At 37.6% G+C, this 17,021-nt stretch overlaps 1 protein-coding gene across 1 annotated transcript in view; it reads left to right on the top strand.

The window, feature by feature from the left end:
• LOC128992511 (filamin-C) overlaps positions 1-17,021 on the top strand; it is a 143,066-nt gene continuing 126,045 nt past the window's right edge. Inside the window, exon 1 of the mRNA XM_054416119.1 lies at positions 1-442. Within this exon, the coding sequence (XP_054272094.1) occupies positions 82-442 (361 nt within the window). The 5' untranslated portion in view covers positions 1-81. The remainder of the gene's footprint in view (positions 443-17,021) is intronic.

The following is a 17,021-nucleotide window of genomic DNA, read 5'->3' as shown; positions in this document are numbered from 1 at the left end:
CATAACAACGGAGAGTAGAGTAGTGAGTAGTGAGCGGACAGCGGAGACGATGTGTTTAGTTTGTGCAGTTTGAAAACAGAAATGGCTGTGACCGGCGAGCAGATGAGAATTTCGCAAATCGGGCTTGTCGCCCGTAGCCCAGAGGGACATGCAGCTAAAGGTATGGCTATAAAAGGACACGAAGACCTCTGGGTTGAAATACAAGCAAACACTTTTCGCAATTGGGTAAATGAACACTTGCGAAGTGTCGGTATGGAAGTGCGCGATTTAGCCAGCGATTTTTGTGATGGTACTCGGCTTTGTGCTCTAGTTGAGGTGCTTCAGAAACGAAAATTACGTCCAAGTTGGATAAAAAAGCCGGCAAACCAACATCAGTACCTGGAAAATGTGACGGCAGCACTCACAGCTGTTGGAGAGGACGGGATAAAACTTGTCAACATTGGTAAGTGCGTTTGTTTACTTTTGTTAACAATTTTCATCTTTTGGGCTAGTGTATGCTTTGTAAGACAATTTATGTTGTCATACCATTTCTAAGGAGGTCAGGTTAGATTACTTTGAAGCCTATGTATAAACTAAGCCCTATTTTTTTTTACCCTTCCCGGACGGGCGAAATCGTGACGTAGAACGGTAAAAAAATTATAGGAAAAAATAAAAATTAATGTTCCTTATTTGTGTTTTGTTATACAAGTATACATAATTGTAAATTGGTTTGTTTGGACCGTTGGAAGCAAAATAAAATAAAAAATAAAATAAAATAAAATAAAATAAACACAATGGAACACTTCACACTGTCAAAATAACTTAAATTTATAGGTAGGCTACTCGTTTTTAACTATAGGTACCAATATATCCGCCACACGTCCACGGATGAGTAGAAAAGCAGGGGATATATCCGCCACCCGTCTTTGAAGATATAGACCATGACAACGTTAGGCAATAAATAAAGAAAAATATGTAAACAATGAATAAAGGCAATGTAGTGTTGAACGCGAAACGTTGATGGGGGAGCGTAGGAGGTAGGGGGTGCGCTGAAGAGGGGATGGCGCGGAGAGAGGGGGGAGTGCGGGAGAGAGCGCAGCCATGAAGAGAGCAGGCCAACAATCTCGCAATTTGTTCTTCTTCATCCATTTTATAATATCACTAAATAAGGTCAAACACAAGGGCACACTAGGAACTAGGCTCCGGCAAAAACCTGTTACATCACAGGGCACACACAGATGTTACTTCCAGTAACTTAGTGACGCGAACCACTCCCCAAGGTCGACTGAGAACTTGGAAGGGGGTAAGAGTGGACAAAGCCGATTCCGCAAAAGAGGTGTGTAAGGTAAATCAGGCGACAGCCCTGCCAATACATGCTATTGTTTTTATGACGAAAAAAGTAGTGACCCAGAGGTAACTTCCGTGATGCGCCCGATGGAAGGTTAAAAAGACCAAATTTTCCAGGGGAGAAACCTCCTCTTTTCTTAGGTGGTGTGGGACATCCCCCGGCCTCCGGTAGCCCCCCTTGACAAGGTCCTAGCCCCCTACTTCCGGTAATTAAGATACAGTTCACTCTTGGTTATTCAAACACGAGATTAATCAAAAATTTCGGTAATTCAAAATAAAAGCTCAGTCCGTAGAGAATCTCTTAATATTTTGAAGTTTTACCATGCATTTTGATACACTTGGTAGTTCGTAGTCCAAGCAGAGAGTGGGCCGATTTAAAACACACAGTAATTCAAAGATTCGTCCCCAAAGGATATTTAATAGTGATTGTAAAGTAACTTAAAAAGACCTGTAACAATAAAAACAGCAACAAAAATATGAAACGGGGGTTTCGATAATCGAGAATGTGTTCTGTTAGACTATTCAGCTGTTAAGCGGCCTACACACTACACGTGCATTGCACGCCGTGCCATTTTTTATATTGGCACGACGTGCTTTGCACGGCACATTTTGCCCACACACTTGATCTTCAGTGTAGCCTGCAACGTGCTAAATTACATCGACTGTTCGTACAAATGAAATGCAGAACACACACATGTTTTAAGAATATTGGACATGATTAATTGATTAATCATTAAAAATAGACACAAGGCAGCAGCACAAAGCCACCTTAGTGCCTAGGTTAGTCCAGACCTTGCACCTCGCTGCCGTACAGATATACGCCGGTAGGGCACTTGGTTCACAATACTGTGGAGGATGTATGCTCTTGCTCTATGATATATTATATAGAGATCTATGACTGCGTCTCGGGTCACGCATCACATACAGCGCGCGATCCATTGTAATCTCGATGGTCGTGCCAATTATCAATGATCAATTATCAATTATTTAAGGGGGGGACGCCACTATATGCGTATTTAATCTGTGTTGCAAATGGCCAATACAAAATACCGTTGATTCACTAATAAGAAAGTACTATTATAGGGTCAAACTCTGTCAAAAGTGGTTGAACTACCAGCACGTGGCACGGGGACCGCCTACACACTAGCACGTCAGAACGGCGTGCTTTGGCACGGCACGCCAAAAATCAAACTCGTCTTGATTTCCACCGTGCCATGCCAATGCACGCCGTGCTTGCACGGTGTTCACCACACACTTGCACGTTTCGTCAGTTTTTGGCACGACGTGCTTGCACGGCGTGCAATGCACGTGTAGTGTGTAGGCCGCTTTATAATGCATTGTTAATTAATCCATTCATTGATTAATCCCCTTAACTTGGTGTTCCCTTTCAGGCACCTGTTTTTACAGGCACACAGAAAATAATGGAAACTTATAGAAAACAAAACAATTTGCAATGGGTCATTGATAAGCATACAGTTTTTTTTATCATTTGCTAGGCATAGCCTACATTCCTTTTTTAACATAGAACAAATTTTTACAGTTACGCCTATATGTTATTTCCAGAAATTGAATGTGCTGCTTAAACTAATTTAAGAAAATGTATGATTATAAGATATTTCAATTGCTAGATTAACCTTGAAGTCCACTTTGTATTCTCGAACATGAGGTGCAGGGCTGCCGCCAGAACAGAGCCAAATAACACGTAATGTCACGACCAAAGTTTCACAACCATCGCGCGTTTTTTTCACGACCAATCCAGCCATATTGATTATACTGTGTTTGGTCGTGACAATAACTTAAATATCATTGTAAATTGAATCATTTAGTCCAATTGAAACACATATTTTTATTATAACTAACAGTATATATGAAGGATTGTTTAGAAAGATTTAGATTATTCCAGACAATTCACGACCGTACCGCTTGTCCCTGACCATCTTGTTTAAATGGTAAATTTAAAAAATTAAAATATCATCATATTTCAATGTTTTATACACAAAAGAAGCACACCTCTATAAAAACATAAAGATTTTTCGGGTCTCAGGTAAGTTTTTTCGGAGTTATACAAACTTAAAAAGATTTTATTGGTTTTTTTTTTATGTTTTGAGTTTTTTTTTCTAGAAAGACCAAATAACCAAAAGCTTAGTGAGCTGTTTATTGTATAATGGCCCTAAAAGTAAACTAATTTATAGCAAAACATAGGCTAGTTATAAAAATAATATTAGGCCTAACTATTTTTAATATTCAGTTTTATGTCTGTGATGGTCGTGACAAAATTTTGTGTTTTTCCATCAAAGATGCTCTATTAATAAAAAATCACCAAAGATATTGTGTTGACATTTTATGAAACTTCAATTGTTAATGAAAAAAAAAAAATAAAAGTTTAAAAATTGGAACAAAAAATTTTTAAAGAGCTTTTCCTGAAAACGTACACGTTTCAAAATTTTCACTCCAAAAGGCTTCTGAACAGTCTCAAAATCAAACTGACATCTGTCTGGTTACTAACACTAGTCTAGGAGTAGTAAAAAACTCACACACTGAATTACAGTAGGTGCTTAGCTTTGGACCAAAACATTGAACACCCTCTTAACTTATGTGTAGCCTTGGTAAGTTGTGTAGGTCTACCCAAGATTGGTACTGTTCACTTTTATGTTAATAAATTTTACTCGGGTAGATGAGGTCACTATTCAATGAATTGAATGTATTTTATTATCTTTGTCCAGGCTTTCAGTTGAACATTGATTGCAAGGATACTGGCTGTTGAATGTTTTGATTTTGTATAAGAAGCCTAATGTACTGCACTTATGCCAGGGTGGAAAAGCTGGCTAGGCCTAACATGGAAACGCCACAACCATTAATTTTAGTTAATTGACATTAAACATTTCAACTGGCACTTTTACGAATGTTTTAATTCACAGTGGTTTTAAATAATGATATTTAACTTAGTACAGTTCTGTTATTACATGTATTAGTAGTAGTAGTAATCCCACTCACAGCTACTGCTCAGATCTTGAGCCCAACTCCAAAAAATTATTGCAGAAAATAGAAAGAACAATAGGTTTAAGACAAATAGTACCATACCAATAATGGAAGCCACCCCAGAGTCCATGCCTCCTCCACCACCACCATCACCTTCATCATCATCATCATCATCACTAGCGTCAGATCCATCAGTTGGTGCTGCTGTAGCTTTAGGTTTAGAAGGTTTCGGCTTAGGTTTTTTGAGAGGCGACTTTTCATCTTCTTCCTTTTCCTCTTCACCAGCTTGACGTTTCACAATGTCACTCAAGCCTAAGAGCTTTAACATTTTAGTAAATCTCTTTTCTTGTGCATCTAAGGATGAATTTCTAGAATGGTTTTCAAATGAATTAAACTTTGACTGTTTAGACAAATCCAAGTGATTATTTACAGTTTTTTGCTCAGTACTTGATTCTGTTGAATTACAACAGCTAAAGTTTCCTTTGCTTTTGTTTTTCAAAGAACACTCATTGAAATATTTTAAGAAGCAGCTTTGATTTGGAAATTCATTAAGAACTTTGTTGTATTCGTCTACAAAATTTAATGATCCTATCACTTCCTCTTCAGCTCCCAAATCATAAAATGAATCTATTTGCCTTCTCGTTCTGTTTGTGTGCTTGGCTGTGTTGTTGGCTTCTCCTCCACCGACCTTTTGTATCCTTGCGAGCCACAAAGATGCTGGACATTTCCCCTTATGACAAACCGTCTTTTTCGCTGATGATTCGCCCACAAAAGACAAAACACTGAGCACAATCCAAAATGCGGTGAATAGAATTAAAAGTAACAAAGCTATAAACGCGCAACCTCTGCTTTCACAGTAGGCAGAACTGAATGCTGAAGCTCCAATGACGAGCAATCCAGCCACAAAAGCCAGAACAAATATGATGCTGTAACCAAAGGAACCTCCACCTCCACCGAAGACTGTTTGAAACAGGGATGACTCAAATAAATTGGCTACAAATACAACAGCCCCCAAAGTAAGAAAAACAGAAGCCAAGACGGTCACACCAACTTGTAATGTTAAAAGTCCACAGCATGTTGTGAAACCCATTTAAAAGTCTCTAGTTAATCTCTGTTATATTTCTGTTTGGTTATATATAAGAAAAAAAAAACTTAAATACAATTATTGCAATTTAAACTCTTCGTGGAAACCTTAAAATAAGGCTAGCACAAAACATGTTTACTTTTGAATACCGTATGTGTTTGTATTTGTTTTAATTGTCAAAAGAAGAACCATTATTTGTGTTAAAGTCATATGCACAAAGTCCCGTACGATGGTAAACAACAAGGCTACATTCGTGAAGGCTATGTAGCCTTGAGTAAACAAGTATTTTAAAGTAAACAATTTTATAAGGTACACACAGTTTTTTTGCCATACTCATTAGAACCACGGTCCACGAACACTTGAACAGAACCGGTATATGGATCATTAAACTCAAACAAACAACGTTGCTGGTCCGAGTCCTATACTAATGCAGTAGCATAGATACTCCCTTTTATGTTTTATCTATGCTAATAGCTTCAACATAATGGCATAGACGGTTCCATTTAAGCAATGTTAAATAATGTTTTCTTTCGGATTTGTTTTGTCTAGTATTCGTGTTAAAACCCATCGTCCTTGTGAGATCGGAATTATTTAAGTTCAAACAAAGAACAATGATAAATCATAGTGTTGGTTAGTATATTGTTCAAATAACCAATCCAGGATAAATCGATACCACTAGGTTATATCAAAGCAAAGCTAAATGTTAACATGTAAACCGCGTATTTGTTGCTGATAGCGGCCGGTCAAGTACCTATTGTCCCAATCCCAATTAGTTTTGTTATCTAATGCAGACAAATAATCATATTATTTTCAGTATTAATCTCGACCAACGACCACAGAAAAAAGATTCTTGAAGATTCGCCGACCCTTTGCAAAGGGAAAGGTACCCATTTTTGAAATTGTAGAGATATTAGGCAATAAAAATGATTGAGCGTATCAATCTATATTAGCTTCTACGCTGTGACACAACCAAATTATGGTTTTTAAAACAGTTAGTAAGCTGCTCGTGTCCTCACACACTTATACATACACTTAAGTGTTAGATTGTTCAGGGGTTGCATGGCATGTACAAATTATTCATTTATCACAATCTAGTAGATTATTACTGGAAAAAGTTACTTAACAGCTGGTTCAGATTAATATCATACAAGCCGACGTTATCTCTGTTATGAATGTTTGGTTATTGTTTAATTATATTTAGACTTAAAAAACAAAACTATTAGTTACACGAAATGAGGATACTCAAAAGGCCACCGAAAGATTGATTGTATCTACGCCAGACTTGCCGTGTGTTTGACGTGGAAGATTCGTGATGGGTTTGATAACGTTTTGCGGATTGTTGACTCTACAAGTGGGCGCCGCTGTCTTGGCTGCCGTGTTCTTCACTCTGGCGGGTGTGATCCTCGCCGCCAATCTGTTCGACTATCACAGTAGTGTCGACGGTTGGTTCCCGTTCTCGCTCGTGTTGATGTTGATCTTTGTGATCGGTTTGATCATCGCCGGTATCCTCATGTTCGCTTCCTCTTACAGTGAGAACAGGTCGTCAGCGTTGATGGCGTTGATTGTGATCATAATCTTGATTTGCTATTGGATTATTCTATGCTGTTTCTCCTTCTTCAGCCATAAAGATCAAGTCAATGGTGTTTGTATAGACACAAGGTGCCCCGAGTCCTTTTGGATAGGGAATTTACGCTACAGAAGATACCACTTTAATGACACAGAAGAAGAGCCTGCGAGAAGAAAAAGGGATATTAACACTGAGGAGTTTAGAATGCCAACCAACTTAACAACAGAAGAGCCCATCATTGTAGAGGAGCATGGCAGTCGTCGCTACCGCACACGCCGACCGGAGTATGTGGACCATCTTGATGGAGAAGAGGGAGGAGCGTCTAGGTAGGTGTGATTGCTTTTAGAACTGTTGTCGGCATTTTCCACCGAGATTAGTTAAACAAGTTTTAACTACTATAAGGGGCTTAGTTGCTAACTATAAAAATATCTGTCGTCGTTTAGGACTAGATTAGGTATTTGATTTGTAACAACGAATTATTAAGTTGCATTTAACTAAAAATGCGACAACACGTGATGCCTAGTGGAATAGTTTACATTTTCATTAGATATAATATTTGCTTGTGTTGTATAATATGACTTAAAAATGTGTTCGATATCAAACAAGTCTAAAGAGTTATTGAAGATAAATATGCGCCGTTTTATAAGCATCATTAGAAACCCAACGTTTCCGCAAGATTGGTTTTGGTTAAGATCAAAAGATCAGATAGGCTATCAGATTTTATGTCAAACCGTAATATTTATGATGTAAGCGGTAGGTGAAATACAGTCTCAATCAAAGAATTTGCTTAGTTCTCCCAACGAATCTAATTAACTTTACAGTAGCATAATCGCGTAATATCCGTTTTATGAGTGAGGCTTCGGCGAGTCAACAGGTAGATACCGATAACCGTAATTGACAAGATGTTGGGCGATATAAAATATTGTTAAATCCTAGACGTGGGAGATCGCCGCGTCTTTGAATTGGTGAAAATAGTTGCCGTTTGGATACGTTACAGCGATCTATGTTCGGGGGTAATTTGTCTTGATAATTTACTACAATCGTGTAAATAATTATTAATTATTATTAATTTTTATCGATACAAACGATTTTTATTACCAATGTAGGTCTAGCCTTTTAGGTCACTTTTTTTACAGTGTCGGCGTTTTTTCTAAAAAACTTGAAATAGCCTATTTACTAATTGTTATGTGTGTATGGTCCATTCTAACAGCTGTTTCAAATTGAATATGTTGACTTTGATATTTTAAATGGTTGGCTAAAGTTTATTTATCTGTAGAATTCTAAAACATAACCATACTTTCAGTATGACGTTATTCAAGATGTCGTTTATTCCCTGAAAGATTGATTGTATCTACGCCAGACTTGCCGTGTGTTTGACGTGGAAGATTCGTGATGGCTTTGATATCGTTTTGCGGATTGTTGACTCTACAAGTGGGCGCCGCTATCTTGGCTGCCGTGTTCTTCACTCTGGCGGGTGTGATCCTCGCCGCCAATGTGTTCGACTATCACAGTAGTGTCGACGGTTGGTTCCCGTTCTCACTCGTGTTGATGTTGATCTTTGTGATCGGTTTGATCATCGCCGGTATCCTCATGTTCGCTTCCTCTTACAGTGAGAACAGGTCGTCGGCGTTGATGGCGTTGATTGTGATCATAATCTTGATTTGTTATTGGATTATTCTCTGCTGTTTCTCCTTCTTCAGCGATAAAGATCAAGTCAATGACGTTTGTATAGACAAGAGATGCCCTGAGTCCTTTTGGATAGGGAATTTACGCTATAGAAGATACCACGTTAATGACAAAGAGCCCTACGAGCCTATTAGAAGAAGGAGGGATGCTCATTTTGAGAACTTAAACAGAAAACGAAGAGAAGATCAGGCATTTCAAGGTCCTGCAAGTGAAGTTGATGAATGGGAAGAAAATGCAAACGAACTCAACCTAATTGGGCCGGAAACAAAAGGCAAAAGAATCGATTATATACCTATAGGGGAAGAAGATAAGAAAGATCGATATGTTAAAGTTGTCGCAGAGGACACATTGCCACTTACAACACCAGATGACCCCTTTACGACACCAGGGTCCGTGGCGCATGGTCCTCGTCGCGGTCGCTACTACCATAGACAAAGAAATACCACAAGTTTGCCGAAGTACGTGGCCCAGCCTGATGAAGAAGATGAAGGAGCGTCCAGGTAGGTGTGATTATTGTCGGCGTTTTCCATATACAGCCCTACATCACTATCAACAAATCCATAGTTAGGCAAAACAGTGTACACGGCGGTATAAGGCCTTTAGTTACCGGTACTGGTTGAAAATAAATACCCGTCACCTAGATTTGCATTGAACTCGTAACGACAAATTGTAAATTCAACTCAAATTAATACGCAACGTTGAAGAGTGTCATTTCAAACGTATTTAACGAGTTTGGCATGTTTTATTTAACGTAATAGGCCTATTACTACAAAATCAAAATCAAAATAGCATTTATTCCGCCAAACTATTTACAAATTACATCATGTTAGTCATTTACAAAAATGTTTACAACATTGTTAATTAAAAAATATATATATAAACAATTCAATATCAACATTAAAATATAAAAAAAAATACTTTAAATAATTAGATAAATATCTTCCACAAATAAGAAATACCCATATGTCGTATTTTATATGATTTTTTTAAACTAAGTGATGAAAAAAATTATTTTGGAACGGTTTTTAAGATAATGTTACAACTATATTACCAGGTAAATACATTATAGCGGTGATTATAGTAAGGCGATCCACGCGTTATAAGTTATGGTCCTTAGAAATAGAATTTGTTGATGCCTACAAGTTGATCAGGAGCTTGATAGTGACATTTAATTTTAATTTTAGCTTGATTAATGATAAGAACTTCTTCTTTTTAGGTCTCCTAAATATAGCCTACTTGAACTACAATATCACAGTTGTTAAATGCCAGTGTAGTACAGAATGCGCGGCAACCTTGTATACAGTATCTTAGTATCTAGTTGTCTTATCACCATTCATTCTTTAGTAATCTGGGCTTATTAGCACAGAAAACATACTACTATTACATACTACCTATTACTACTATTATGGGTTTAGTAGTATTTATGTTTAGTATGTTTTCTGTGGTATAAGTGAGCTAGGCCAGCGGAGCTGAGTGTTACTACTCTACCAGATAGCTGAACTATAATACCAACCTTGTTATAGGAAGCTATGGAGAAGTATGATCAATGTATTAACTTGTTCCATCAATAACAAATTTTTCAAAGTGTTTTCTATTTTAGTTGCAAATTATCAAAGATCGTACAAATTATTGATGTACCGATTTTTTACTTAAGTTGTTAAAACACACGTAGGCGTACTTCGGAATACCACAAAACAACAGATTCGCCGTTCCAGATAAAGCGGGCAGGGAGATCTAAACAAGTTGCAAATGTTTCTTCTCATTATTGAAGCACTCCACAAAATTGGATCTCGGACGACCCAAAATTTTTTGCCAGTTGTATTTTATTTATTTAATTTTTTTGCTGAAGTCAACGTGAAATATTAATTTAGAAATGTGTTCAAACTTGTTTGATTTAGTTTAGGAAAGGTTATCTCACAGAAATATGCCCAAATAGGGGTGTGGTGGGAGAAGGAAGAGGAACTAAGCTCTTTGAAATTCTTGAGACAAATAATTCTCGAATTTTTAAATTGGATTTTTATTTAATTTGGCACCTGGTGGGAAATGCCGACTATGTTTCTTTAACCTAATCTGTCCATCACCAACAACATGTCTAACTACAGGTATGTGTTCGGAGCGGCCATGATCGGCGCCATCCTTCTGTTCATCCTCAACCTGCTGTTCCTCTTGTTCTCCGCCTTCGTCATGTACAGCTGGGCCCGAGAACTGGACTATGGTGACTACTACTACGACGACGACCCCGTCGTTATCGTAGAAGACTACTGATCCGTTCAACTTAGTTATAATTTGTTCGTTTTTACACTTTTGTGAGATTATATACATTTTTATTAAAAGGGTGATGAATATTTTTTTGAGACGAGGGGCAGTTTTTTATGGGCTTGGGTGAATATGTAACGGATCTTGGCCCGTGACAAACATACACAAAACATCTCACTCTGTATATTCACACTTATCTTGTACCCGTGGCTTAGGTAGTTCACTGAGATTTGAGTTTAACTACATGTCCAATTGCGATCCAATCTCATTTGGTTGAATTTGGGGGCTACTTTTGTATATTTATACGATTGGCATTTTCTCCATTTTTTTAGAGAATGTTCCACCTCCTGGTCTTATTGCTGTACCGTCTATCGCTCTTTTGTCAGACATCATTTAATTGATAGCCAAACACCACATAGCATCTCGGTCTACAATCTATCTCGTTAAGAACCAAACCAGTAGCTTTAATACTTTTCAATAAAATGGCGACCATACAAAGTGGGTATTTGAAGCCAGGTATGAATGGAGATGAGTGGTGCGATCTTGTAGTCTTGCTTGACTAAGGTCGATTTTTTAGGGACTAACCTCTGTATCCAATCGGTTATGTAGGAACAATTAGTTTGTAATGCTAATATAATAAAATGTTGGGAGACTTGGCGGAGTCTTCAGTTTTGATGCTTATGCGACGGTAAAGGACGACGTTTTTTTATACATATACACACGCATTTCAATTCTGGTGAATATGAGTGATTGAATGGTGATTGTATTGTATTTGAGGTACATAGTTTTTGCTGTCTAAATAGGAGTGAACGAAGGTAACTTGATGCTGTATAGATACACGAGCGCTGTCAGAATCAATCAATTCTTAACTACAATATTATAATTTTATAGAGTGGCGCTGTTTTGTCTTGTGTCTTATTCTTTTGTATACAGTTCTATATTACGCAGTTTCATTTAACAAAATTAAATTAAAATCAGTGAAGTATTGATAAAGCCCTGAAGCAATGTTAGTTGGATCTACTCTTTCTGCTAAATTGTATTTGATAAGCCCTGGTTACAGCGCAGTGAATTTCTGTGAAAGGATAGTCGTAAAAGTAGAATTGGGTAATTACCTACACGATTGCCAAATTTATGTTACGATATGGATTGTTTACGTAAATCTGTATTTTTAGATAAATTGTATGAACAACTATGATAACCTTTTTTGTACATCTTAAAGACATTTTGGACGATTCAGGTAATTGTTGCCTCATCGTAGTATAGCGTAGGAAATGCAATATGAAGTATATTTTTCAAATATACTCGTAGTTACGTGATGCCGCAAGTGACAATTGTATAGTCGTGTTGGTTGTTTCTAAATACAAATCCACTTGTAAAGTACTATTGTCGAAACCCAATCCTTACTCCGGCCAACCACCTATACATGTCATGGCCTCGACAGTCGATACCGCAACATTGGTCTGGTTCTGGTGTGAGGTTTCATTTATTCAAGTGTCCCTCAAGTTCATGTTCCTCGCAATCCCCGATACCTTGGTCAATGCCCAATTTTTAACATCGTTGGACAAACAAACTAAGTTGACTATTTCTTCGTCAATTTAAATTACATCGTTTTTAAAACATTTACCATTGATTTAACATGAGTAAATAAGTAACATGACATTTTGTAATGCACGTAAATCTTGAAATGCCTCTCATTAGAAAATCAGTTCAGTTTTTGGTCCGAGAATCTGTTTATATTCTTGAGCTTTCAATAAATAATGGCCCTGGATAAGAAACCTGCTGATATTAGTCCTGAGCTTTCATCTCATTTGTCCAGCAGTATAGCAAATAAATACGGTGGTCTGTCGGGGTCGTAAATATCTTAATAAAAATCTAATTTGAATTGCTGTACTTTGTGTCAAGAACTTCTTCTTTTTAGCTCTCCAAAATATACTTGAACTACAATATACTTTGAACTACGGTAATGAACAACTTCTTGGTCTTATGCATATCCCAAATCATATTTTGACACATTTCGACATGGTGTATTCTATATCACATTACTAATTTGGTTTTAAAATACAAAATAAAATATCTAACACAGGGTCGCCACAGTACTCACCTTCCAATCAGGTTGGTTTGATGCTGAGTTCGGTCTATTCTGAGTCATCGTTAGGCCTAAGTTGATAATGTTATTTTTTAAATGTATATAGACTAGCTATATGTTTTGCTTGGTAACTGTTTGATTTAGTAACTCCGATGCATACGATTTAAAGAACCCCTGCTATGTGCAGACATCACCAATGTGCTGTAGTTAGCTATGTCCTATAATGTTGTGGCCATCTGCTTATTCAAAGTAGGGATGAGCATCGATAGTCGATGTTTTCGAAACTGTGATATTTTTCTATCGATGTTTTTACATCGATGGTAGGTTACCGATGTTTTTGTTACATCGACGTTTTCGTCAAAAATCTATGTTTTTTGCCAAGTATTGTATATCGATGTTTTCCATTACTGAAGGGTAAAAAAATCAGACGAAAACCTGAAAAAAAACCTCCGAAAAACATCGATGTTTTGGACTTGGTCCCAAAAAAATAGTTTTTATTGCAACAATGTTGTTATGTTATGGTTGACCTAGCGATGATCATTCCTAGTTCAAAATGATGTGTAAAACGGTTCAGGTCTAGAGCCTTCAAAAAAGAAATACATCCTAGAGGTTCAAGGATATGAAAAAAAATACATAAAAACTGGCATTGTGTTCACGGACACGAAGATAACGCTTTAGAGCTATCGTCATACAATGCAGGAGTGACATTTCCCTGTAGTTTCCTTGCTCTGTGGCAGTCAGAGCTATCGTCATACAATGCAGGAGCGACATTTCCCTGTAGTTTCCTTGCTCTGTGGCAGTCAGAGCTATCGTCATACAATGCAGGAGCGACATTTCCCTGTAGTTTCCTTGCTCTGTGGCAGGCAGCTGATTGCGAAGTCTCGGCAGATAAGGCAATGCAAGGCAAGGCGGCGCACACTGTAGGTGCCAAGGTCGTGACGTCACGTCGTGGGCTACACCACACACACAGTCACACTTCGGCCCTTAAGTTTAAATATTGTATTAGATAAAAAAATGTCTTTAGCCAATGGGAATGTCTTGAATAGTGGCTGAATTGGAGAATTATTACCGAACAGTATTACTAATTACTCCTACCAACTGAGATGGGAATGCAACTAACCGTATTTTCACCGAAATGTGAATGAAAGATGAGTTTATGATGGATATCCATTGCAGCTTTGTTACTGACGTTCATAAAGGCCGATTATTTAAAGCCCAATCAACAAGGACAGCTGATCTCAGTTTGGATCTATGCGAGAACTATGACTATTCAGCTACCCAGTTGTATTGCCCAAGTATATTACTGTTACAAAATAATGTAGCCTATAGTAAATATCTGTCGGGTTCTTACTTTCTTAAAAGACATTTCAAAGAGTTCGATTTTCATTTCATTATCACGCAGTTTGACTTCCTACTGTAGAATATTTTCATTTAATACGTACGTTTTTAAATTCCCACACAAATAACCCAAAATATTTCTTCTCAGGCGTTTGCCAATGTATCCAAAGCTATCAGCCTTTTGGCCTCTGAGTGTCCTCAGAACAAGTACATTGTGTAATGAAGTGTGTATGACAGTTGGCTCGTGTATTACATGTTTCCGTCTCCTGCAGGGCGCGCCGGTGGATGGATGGAAGGGCGCAGGTGTTTTTGTCGGATATTCTTCAAGGTTAAAACCGTTTTGTAGTCGTCCCAACCCCATGATTAACTCCACACCCAAACGCTTCTACATTTACGTAGCAGAGAACTACACCCCCCCCCCCCCCCCACCAACGATTTTGAAACAACCTTTTTGCTGGGCGATTTATTGCATGCTCTGTTTTGTTGTTTTGTAAATTAATTACATAAATATTGCAAACTGTAAATTTTGAAGATGTAGAACAAATCAAATCACTGAGCCGAATAGTTAACTACATTCTTTAAAGCGACGCACACTTGAGAACATTTTGAGCTGAATGCGAATGCAAGATGCGTATAGAATGGTTACTCCTTACTGGTTGTGTAGTTTGTTACTGACTAAGATTTGCTGTTTCTTAGCCAAGATGATTTTTAAAAACCAGCAATGATCGTAGACAACTGAGCCAAGTTTTAAACCACCGAAAAGATGTTTAGGATCGAACAGACGACCATTTAATTACTAGGTGATAACTAACTAGGTGAGTACTATAACCAATAATTTAATTGAGTCTTTAACTAACGCTTCACTTAGTCTATCATCTCTCATCGATATATCTCGAAACACTCGCCTTGAACTAGGCACATGCTCGGTGTGGAAGTCATGTTTCATGGCTTGTATACGGTATTTTTCACGGTGCCACATATCTTCAAACCGAAGACTCAGTACAGTCTATATTCTCTACGCCAATCTTCTCAGAACAAACTACTTGTACAGGGTCAACGTGATGGGACAGGTTGAATAGAGCAAATGCCGATGTTTTTGCCAGTATAATAGACGTATTGAGACGTGGTGGACCGTGCAGATTCCAAGATACTGAGGCGATTTGGTTCTTTCATCCTCGGAGGAATGTGGGAGCGGGGAGGAAAAACTGTCGTAACTGCTGCCCCATCCAAGGTGATTTTTTGTAACTTGTAAATCGTGTCGCATAACACTTATATGGTCATAGGTCTTACCTTATAAATTGTATTAGTTGTAATATTGTTGTATAAATTGTATTAGAGAATGATCTCGTCCCATGGATGAGAATAACAAACTTTTCTGCGATTATGGAGTTGTTTAGTCTTGATTCAATTCTCTTAGACAATGATACACTGATTGTTCGTAATTGAAGCTGAATATGGATGCAGGATTTCAGGGTCGTCTGTAATCCAGCTACTAGGAGGTCACGAATTGTGGATATTTATAGGGATGCACTGTGGATGCGATGCTCCCTGGTGTGGATAAACGTCCGCACTAGTGAGTAATACGACTATCCGCAGTACTATCCTGATAATTAGACCAATTCGTAAATTACAAGGAAAAATGTGGTTCGGATTCCACTATAAACTGTAAGTCCCTTAGTTGCCATTAGCTGTATGGGCTATTAATTAACAGCTGTGTCTAAGGAACATGTCGGCCTTAGTCACTAACAAGACTACAAAATCGCGCCACTCATCCTACACTCATTCTTCACTCATATTTGGGTTAAAATACGCACATAGTGGCGTCCCCATCTTAAATAATTGATTGAATTGATTGATTGGTGATGTGGAATGGAGTGACATGACTTGTAGCTTTGTTACCGAGATCCTCGGTTTCTTTAGCAAAGACCATGCAAGCACTAAGACTATGATCAGGGTCGGCTTGGCTCATTTTCGAACCGTGACATCTTTTTGAGTACTGTATTAGATCGAACACGATTATCAATCACATGCAATGCGATTGATCTTATCAAACTGGAATATATATAGTAATCGTGGAATGTTAAAAGTAGATAGTGACGGATCCAAGGTTTACAGTGTACTATGGGATACTTTAATAAATAAATAGCATTTTTCAATTGTTTTACATTAAATATTTGAATTATAACAGGGGTTAACTATAATTAACAGATCGATGTAAATAAAAATGTACAAAATCTTATATTTGTTATGTTTGTAGAGGAATAAATATAACAATAACGTTATCCTAATGATAATTTATTCTTCATCATGATTAGTAAAGAATAACATGACAAACTTTTTCCAACTAATCGTGATTAAAAATATCCTAGTTGTTCTTTTAGATAACTTAAAATCACCATAAAAACAATCAACTGTAAACAAAGAGTAGCCATAACAATTTCCCGCGTTCATTCATAGTTTTTGTAGATAATAATAATAGACCTATGTCTAACAAACTCATACGTTTGATAAAAATGAATTATTTTGGTCACTCAAGGCCTATGCCTATGTTTACCGAATGTTTTCAAACAATGCCTGCAGCCTGTAGAGACCACGGCACGTCGCCGGTAACGGGAAGACGATGGTAATTGCCCGCACTGAGTTGACAGATAGGGGCTTGCGGCGAGCCACAAGGCTGTGTTTTGAGAACATTGTGATTT

This window comes from Macrosteles quadrilineatus, unplaced genomic scaffold (genome assembly GCF_028750875.1).
Source record: "Macrosteles quadrilineatus isolate MER2022 unplaced genomic scaffold, UCM_ALF_1.0 Scaffold_4__1_contigs__length_99947679, whole genome shotgun sequence".
NCBI lineage: Eukaryota > Metazoa > Arthropoda > Insecta > Hemiptera > Cicadellidae > Macrosteles > Macrosteles quadrilineatus.
The sequence above is the reverse complement of the archived record's forward strand: the minus strand, read 5'-3'. Positions and strand labels throughout refer to the sequence as shown.